The 8,975-nt window shown below is 36.5% G+C and overlaps 1 protein-coding gene across 4 annotated transcripts in view; it reads right to left on the reverse strand.

The window, feature by feature from the left end:
* Positions 1–753: 753 nt before the first annotated feature.
* TRPC1 (transient receptor potential cation channel subfamily C member 1) overlaps positions 754–8,975 on the reverse strand; it is a 48,270-nt gene continuing 40,048 nt past the window's right edge. For 3 of the 4 annotated variants that reach the window (XM_019503559.1, XM_019503558.1, XM_019503560.1), the window contains 4 exons: positions 6,523–6,698; positions 3,507–3,708; positions 2,536–2,730; positions 754–1,665 (listed from right to left, as the gene is read on the reverse strand). In XM_019503559.1, the coding sequence (XP_019359104.1) occupies positions 1,438–1,665; positions 2,536–2,730; positions 3,507–3,708; positions 6,523–6,698 (801 nt within the window). In that variant the 3' untranslated portion in view covers positions 754–1,437. The remainder of the gene's footprint in view (positions 1,666–2,535; positions 2,731–3,506; positions 3,709–6,522; positions 6,699–8,975) is intronic. The other variant, XM_019503561.1, reaches the window with a different exon arrangement.

Below are 8,975 nucleotides of genomic sequence, written 5' to 3' on the forward strand. Positions count from 1 at the left end.
TGACATAAACCTTCTCTCTGTCAACCACAGGATTGGTTGTGGTAAAAGATCATTGTAGCAGCCTGTGCCTTCTGGCACTAAAATATACACTTACCAGATATCCACATTTTTAAAACATTGCTTTCACAATATTTCTGCCAATCAATTCTTTAACTCCTTTAGCTATCATCAATACAATGTTTTTTGTAATTAAAAATACAAGAGCATCGTATTTTCTCAATTAGTTTGTGAACCCAAATTATACATTAGTGTAAAAGATAAACTGTATCCCCCCAGCACAGAAAACCCACAAAGCCCTTGCTTTCCATTGTATGCAAAATCAACGTCACAAATAATTACAAGGTCTAATAATATTACTGACATGACACATGTCAAACTTGCCAACAGTTATTTCAGGAATAAAGCAGTATGACAAAACACATTTCATATAGGATGTATAAAAAAACACCATTAAAACAGCCTTCTGAAAACACATCTTCCAACAGCAAAGGCATAGTGTGCATTCTTGTTAAAAATGAGATTCTCCCAACCTAGAGAACTCTGTTTGTAATGCAGACCAAAAATGGCATGTTTGAATACCAAGTACTACCCCAGATTAACAAACTCATTACAAAATTTTGTATCCATTCCCAAGATTTGCACATCACAAATGTTTATCTGAGTTGCTACTTGAAAAGTTATTTAAGAAAAAGATTTGTTTGACACGTTTTGCAGAGGATTTGAGTCTTAAAAAAAAAAAAATAAAATAAAAAAAAAGTCGATCTATGGAACTTGGTTTTTAAATCCAAAATTTTAACGTTCTCTACCAACCTGCAATATATAGGAAAGTCTTCAAAATCTTACGTTTATTTTGATTTTCTGTTTCATGGCTATTAGCATTCTGTCAATGTCATGTATAAAATCTGGTAGTAGTCTTTTCCAGATTCATGCAGTCTTCAAGTTTATATCACAATCAGTTAGAAAATCATAATTACCAACTTTACTACTTTTACATTTCTATTAAAAATAAACTTGGTGCTTTCTGAAGTATTTTAAAATACCATCTTCTCCCACATCTTAAAAAACAAGCAAAATGAACACACACACACACACACACACACACACACACACACACACAAAGGCAAATGCAATATGCATGCCAGCCAGGAAGATCTTAAGCCTACTAGCTGTTGTGACAGGTCACAATCCACATATTTCTTTTTTAAAAAAAACTATATACATATTTTACATACTATGCTTCACACACCATTCACAAAGAATTTCAACAGAATGACTTGCCTTTTGCATTACTTTCCAACTCTTAGCTACAGCTTACGCAAACATTTTCAAATGTGTGCACAACAATATTTTTTTTTATTTGGTTTAGTGTCAGAATTAAGCCAACATTTTCAGTTGTAGGCGCTTAGTGTTAAACACTTCCCTGTGAAAATGCAGGCTCTAGTTTCTTGGATAAAACATAGCATATTTCGAGGTCCTAAAACCAAGTAGGTCCCTCATTTCATTTCGAAATTTTGATAAATCTTGCTGTAGTTCATTCAAGTTTTCCACAGTCGCCTGATCCGTGCTTTGCATCTTCTGCCTCATGGAGGTCAGGTAACGATGGACTAAACAACACATCACCTTTTGGTAATTCTCATCCCTCTTTTGCTTCAAATTTCTCCATTCCTTTAAAAAAACAAAACAAAACAAAACAAACCAGTTACAGGTTAACTAAACAAAAAGGACTTTTCTGAAGCCCAAAGTCTCTGTCCAATTGCTCAGGTCAAAAGCACAAAAATAAACTGTTAAGCTGTAGACATTAATTCCTAACTCACATACATAGGAGATACAGCAAATGCAGAAAGTTAAGGCACTCAACTGAACCAGGAGAGTCAAAGACATTTTGGTTTCTAACTTAAGCAATCTGGCTTTGAGTCAATCACAGGGGTGTATAGTGTATTTCAACCATTTTTAATAATTCTTTACTTAAGTGTACATTCTGCACAGACTTTCAGCTGGGTTTACTTGCAACTATTTTTGGTTGAAAGAAGGAGATGTAGAAATCAGTAGATGTAATTATAGGGTACATTAAATATGTTTATTTAAACTAATACCAAAAAAAGAGACAGTATTCCCTTTTTTGGTAATTTATTTTGACAGGTCATGTGACATGTTTAAAATTAGTGACTCCTAAGCATATTCTAACCGTACCATATTCTATATTATTATTACTACTATTATTATAACAACGTACTTGCTGAAAGTTCTACAATTTTTTCTATTATGTGCCAGGGCTAGTTATTATTTTTGAAAGACTGGAAAATTAGGCCAGTTTTAATTAAAAACTCAACTAAAACCAGTCTGTTCCTGTAATACACTGACATTAGTATTTGGGGTCTGCCTAAGACTAGTGACATGGTATTATTGTGATTTACTTTAGCAGCATCCACCATGCGACTGCCCAGAAAATAAGCTACTATCAATATTCTTAGGTTCACTTTAAAGAGATTTTTCTGGTTGTGAAAAGTTCACCAAACATTCTAGATCATGTTTTACCTTCAGACTATTCTGACGTTTTACTTTGCCACTTGAAGTATGAGAGCAGATCCATTTACTGAGGCTGTTAAAGAGATAGCAGATGGTCTTGGGCGAAGGAATGACATTGAAAGGTGGAGGCAGTGTGCATTTGTCATCAAAGTAACTAAGCCAAAGTTTGGCACGAGCAAATTTCCATTCTTTATCTTCATGATTCTACAATATAAGAAATGTTGATAGAGATCAGGTAACACAAAAGGAAATGCTGCACAAAATGTATATGGAATGTTTGTAGAATTTATATTTTAACACTAAGAGGCTAAGATTTTCCACTATCTTAAACACCAAAATAGAATGAACGGCATTATTTATAGCACCAACGTGTGCTAGAGTATAAAAATAAAAGTCAACTACTATGTTGTATAATTCATACATTAAACGGACTTTAAAAGAGGTATCTGTAATAAATAAAAGCTGCAATATACTGACAAAAATTGGTTCTAGACCGACTGGCTGACTACATTTTTCAAATCTTTGATTCCCCCAAGGCCTGGATATCAGAAAATGTTTTTATAACTAAGAATCACTTCGTCCAATATCTGCCTGACAAGCCATAATCTCATAAATACATATTATATACGTCCAAGCTCAATTACATTGGTGCCATAACAAACAATATTACAAAAATTTGCCAGTATAGTTACTGCAGCTAGTGTGTCTTTTTACACACCACTGCCAACATAGCTTTGGTAGCAGACTCCTTCCAGCTGGATGCAGGTATGCTAAGTACTTTCTCCAGCAGAGTTTCTATAGAGGGACTGCAGCAAAGTTGGCTAAAACCTCCATTCTGCTGGTATACACAACACCTTCATTAGAGGGCTCTGCCACCATAGCACTATAGCTATGTTAGCAGCTAACAGCCTCATAACAGACAAGCCCAAGAACGTTGCAGACACATAAAACAACAACAAAAACAACTCAATGTCACTTACTGCTATAAGCTGAAAACTTTTATGAAGCATTGCCACTAGAAGCTTGGTAAGGACAATCACAACCACTACGTTGTAGGTCCCAACAATTACAGCCCCCACAAAAGATTGCAACTCTTCACCATAGCTAAATCTAGTGACAAAGATTGCTACATGTGCTAGAGAGAATATGTACCAGAACAGAGCGAAGCAGGTGCCAATAAACCTAAAAAATAAAACAGCCTTCGATTAGGATGCACACAAAAAATTAGTATACATTTTAGTATTAGTATATATATTTTACACTATAGCACATATGTAAAAGCAATTAGCATGTGAATTACATTATTCCATTTGAGATGCCAATCCTACTCCATTACTACCATATTTTCTTGAATCATACATGCCCCCAAATAAAACATGCCTTTCGTTTTTGGAAAGCAGAAAGTATAAAAAGAAAGATTTTTCCTTGAGTTATGGCTGTATCGCTGACCATGTGGTACGGTAAGTCTTTCTGGAAACAACATCTCTAGGAAGTATACCATCCCAGAAGACAGTCTAGGTCAAGCAGGAGAGAGCCTGGGTCAGGCAGTCTGGTGTGGCAAAGCAGCAACAAGACTAGGCCCCAGACCCTTGCAGGGACACTACCAAGACTGTTACCGATTTACTGCAAATAGTTCTTTATGTGAAATTCCTGTAAATAATAACGTTCTACAACACAAACCACAAGCCTCATCAAGATACTACAGACTGCAGGAAACAGCTCATTCGTCCTTAATCAGCTCAGTGACTCTTCAGCCAATAGCTACTGCCTCACCAGTGGGTGAGACAGGTTTAACACTGGATTCCACCATTGCCGTTTACAGCCCCAGAGAGAAGTGGTAACCTGTCACAATGTCTATAACAATATTCCACCTGGTTTCTATTCCAGTGAAGGAAAAAAAATAAAAATAAAAAAAAAAATCAGATTCCCCACTTAAGAAATGCTCCTCATTTTGAGAGAGCTGGTTTTAGTGAAAAGGACGCATGTGCTACATGAGTAAATATGGTAGGAATTGGTGTCCAGAATAATATGCTGTCGATGCTGAACAGTTCTTTAAACCTTAAGCAGTTACAGTGAAGAGAACAGGGCTACCTGTGGACAGGCATGAGGTTCAGTAATGGTATCACAATTGGTATCACTGATATTCCAGAGCACGATTTATTTAAAATCATCACATATAAATCAATAAAAGATACTCCTGGTATCTCAGATACAAAATACCTTTGGTTTAAAAATAAAACAAAACTACCTAACACATATACACAAAACTGTCATGGAATGACAATGGAGTCAAGAAAGGCCCTCAATACCTTTAATTAAGTTGGGCATAATCCTATAAGAACAATCAAGAACAAGATTACTAACAACAAAGAAAGGAATGCTTTTCAGACAACTGAATCCTCTAGGGCTACAATTAGGAGTGCTATGAAACGTGAATTGAGCTAACTTTGATGGACTTAAGGACTGTTAATGTACTCCACATGGTTTTAAGGCTGGTATTTTTTTTTAATATATTACTGAAATTAACTCAGCTGTGCCCAGTGTAACAGGAAACACCATATTTGAAGTCATTCTAGTTTACTCAAAAGAGAGTCACCAAGTAATTCAACTTGAAAATTTTTTATCATCTGCAGATCATTGAGTTGATAAATTTTATAGTAATACCTTCAAACCATATTAGTTTAATTTTCATGCCATGGTGCTTTGAAGATGCTTCACAATATGTTTAAGCACAATGAACTTTAAAATCATTAACCACTGCAGTTTTGAGCTTAAAAGGTACTGTTCAATAAAAATGAATATTTTAGAGTTGATGTAGTTCACCTTGAAATGTCTGAGATGCACTGTCAGGTCAACAGGGTAAACTGCACTGTCTTGTGTGAAATTCTCTCATCACTGCTATATATAAATTGGTAAATCTCTGCTGGCTCTAGCAGTTAACAGTGTACTAGTATTGACCCATTATTTGTATTTTTACACTGATGTTGCCTCACCTGACACAGCCTATAGCCTGTGGGTGCCTAGAGCCCCAGGTGGTGCCTCTCTCCTGCCTGCCTTCCCCTAGGCTCCAGCAGCTGCCACTTGGCAAGGAGCCACAGCGGCTCTTCCAGCATGGGAGCATGTGGAAGGGTGGAAGGACATGATGTGCAGGCTCATGCCCAATGCGTCCACCTGTGGACAGAGCACCTTCTGCTAGGAGCCAAGGCACTGCGGCAAGCCCTCAGCAGAGCAGGGAGAGGCTTCTGGATGCAACTAGCCAGCAACGGGACTGGTGCCACGCTCCTCCCACTCAGTTAAGGGCTTGCCTCAGTATCACAGCTCCTAGCAGATGGCACTTAGTCCACAGATGGATGCCTCAGGTGTGATCTTGTGTGGCATATCCATCTACCACATGCCCCTAGGCTGGGAAAGCCACCACAGGTCCTTGCTAAATGGCAGCTGCCGGAGCCCAGGGGAGAGGCAGGCAGGTGGGAGGAAGGCACTGCCTGGGGCTCTGGGCACCCAAGGGCTGGAAGCACCACCTGGGTGCAGCATGACACAGCTGTCCCAGCAGGTGGGAACTCCTGTAGGTGCTATGGGGGTGGGAGTGCCTGGCTCTTTACAGCTCTCCCCTGCAGCACCCAATGGCAGCCCTGCCACTGCACTTGCTCCTATTTAAGCCCAGACAGCTCTGCCATGCAATTTTGCCCTGCCCTATTCCCTCAGATAACTGCTATTTACCTCCCTGCTGCAGCCTGGATCTACACCACCTCCCAGGCAGCCCCTGCCAGAGCCACTCTGACAGTAGGCAGCACCAAGCCAGGAGGTAAACAGTAAATGGTATACATTAAAACGATAAAAATATAATTACTGTTTAACCTTTTACATCCCTAGCTGCAATAAATTGTTTTACGGCAGCACAAAGCAATGTCAGTTTGCATCCTAAGATAAATACATTTCAGAGAGCAAAGGCAGCAATTACTTGTATTAAGGTTTATTTAACAGTGTAAAACTTACGAATGAAATGTGTCATTGCTTTGCTGTTCACAGAAGATCCCGGTACAGTCCTTGTCATTGTTGACAGGAAATCCTTTATCATACAGTTGGGTCAATCCAATTGTGAATGAAAACAAGACAAGAAGGAACATCCCCAAGAATTTTCCAAAATCTTGTAGCATCTGGCCCATTGAAATCTGCAAAACATTTATTTCCATTAACAATTAAATACTAAATCACTTTTGTCTGCGTTCCCTCACTCAGTTCTCACCATGGTAAAAATGTATTTTGAGCAAGTAAAATTCTATAATTGATCTTAGTCAATACCTGTTCTGTTAGAATTCAGGGTACCATAAGGACTGTAAAACCACTGAGTTTCCTTGTACCCTGCAAGTTGATTTTGGAAAACTATTTCAGGTATTATAAAACAAGATAAGGAAAAAAATAGGCTAAATTAATAGCAAGTTCATGTCTTCAAGAAAACCTATAATCACTAATTTACACACATCCCTTGGGTTCATGCTTTAAGGTGCATGACAATTTGACTGTAAGTGTAAATAAGCAAGAAACATTAGCCTAAGAGACATCTGAACAATAATGCCAATATAGGAAATCAATGGAGCATTTAATAGGAACGATGAAGTTACCAAACTTATAGTATCATAATTTTATTACTGACAAAGTACTAAACCTGCACCCATTTGTGGAATATATGACTACTTCACTAAAGAAAAAATGCAGATACTGCACTATGTAGTGTAGACTTACCTTTAGATCTTAATATACCCAGAACAGAAAACTACAACAGTTGATTTAAAGAAAAAAACAACCAAAAACACCCTATTTCTGTTAAATAGGTACAAGTTTCTGGTACAGACAATTCAATTTATTAAGGATTCTGGCTAAAAGTCATACCCCAAAAAACAACATAACAGACATGAAACTATAATATAAATTTAAGCAAAAATAACAGAAATACAACTATAACAATAAAATAGAGCAACCAATATAAAAGCATTCTTCCTACTCCTAAAATTAACGTAATCAAATATAAATACAGTGATAAATCAGATCATAAACCTATAAAATGTTATGCATAGGTCCTTCATAGTAAAAAATATAGTGATAAAGTTTATCGGTCATATCAGCGGTAAAGGATGTTTAGCTCTGATCACTTCAGCCTTATAAGCAAAGGTTGCAAGATGGTTTATTAAATATGGATCTGTTTGCTGTAGGAGCCGTATTAATTTCTCTCTATTTGAGAAGTATGTCAGTTTCTGCAAGAATGATGAGGCTGGTACCTACAAGACTTTACCTTGATTCAGGCCTATATAATATTTTTGTGACACATGAACAAAAACATAGCGTGAATCGTGCACTTTCTTTAAACTTACTCTATCTAATATTTGCAGAACAAGAGGCTTTTAACCTTAGGGGAGTAAGTTTTATTCTAAAATGGATTTATAATAATAAAAATAGCAGCGTAACCATAATCCTTAATAAAACCGTCAGGTTTAGGATCTACATCTGTCTCTATCATGTTTCCTTAATGTCAATTTCCATCTTTCAACACACACAAAGCAAAATCCTCCAGAATAAAAACCCTAAACCCAGATAAGGTATAAGAAAAAATAAAACAAAAAGCAAACAAACAAAGCAACATTCTTTGAACTTCATGTACTATGTTATTAGTGCCAAGATCAGCTACCTGTTACTTTCTAAATCAAGTTATACAACACTTTTCAAAGTGTTGATGATATGCATGTTGATGATGAACTTGAAAGCTGAAAATGTCAGCAAAACTAAAAAACGATTTTTGCTCTCTTTTATTAATAAACTTAAGTCAACAACTTTCTCTTTTGAAAAAGTGATTTATAAATCAACAAGTAAAGTGATTCAGGACTTAAAAATATCTCTGCAACAGCCAAGGGAACACAGCAACTGCTCTTCATTTTCACTGTTGGGATGCCATGCCACGTTTAATTACCACCATTTGAACTTTGTGACCTACTTTCAGAAAATACTGTAAGAGTTGTTGCTCAAACTCTACTGGTCAACAGTAGTAACATAAGCTCTTGTGTGCCACTGAATGAGGCAACTGTTGACTGTTTTTATTTAGTTAGAATTTTCACTGCATAGTTGCCTAATAAAAATACATGCAAAAGATACAGTACATAAATAAGTACATATGTTTAACAGTGAATCACTTTAAAATGTTCAAGATATTTGTATTGCAAATTAATGTTTACTGCAACACCAATATTTTAAGAAGTCACTTCAAAGTATGCAAGTGCTTTTCCATTTAAAAAAATGCATAAGAAAAAGTGTTAAGTAAATAAAGTAGGTAGTAAAGTAAGAGGTACAGATCCATAGCCAAAGACGACTGTTTTGGAAAACAACAGAAACAGGCATTTCCAACTAAAATATTTTAAGTCAGCTACAAAACTCCATGAACTTTTTTTTTTTTTTTTTTT

This window comes from Gavialis gangeticus, unplaced genomic scaffold (genome assembly GCF_001723915.1).
Source record: "Gavialis gangeticus isolate Ggan-Ray unplaced genomic scaffold, GavGan_comp1, whole genome shotgun sequence".
Classification (NCBI taxonomy): domain Eukaryota; kingdom Metazoa; phylum Chordata; order Crocodylia; family Gavialidae; genus Gavialis; species Gavialis gangeticus.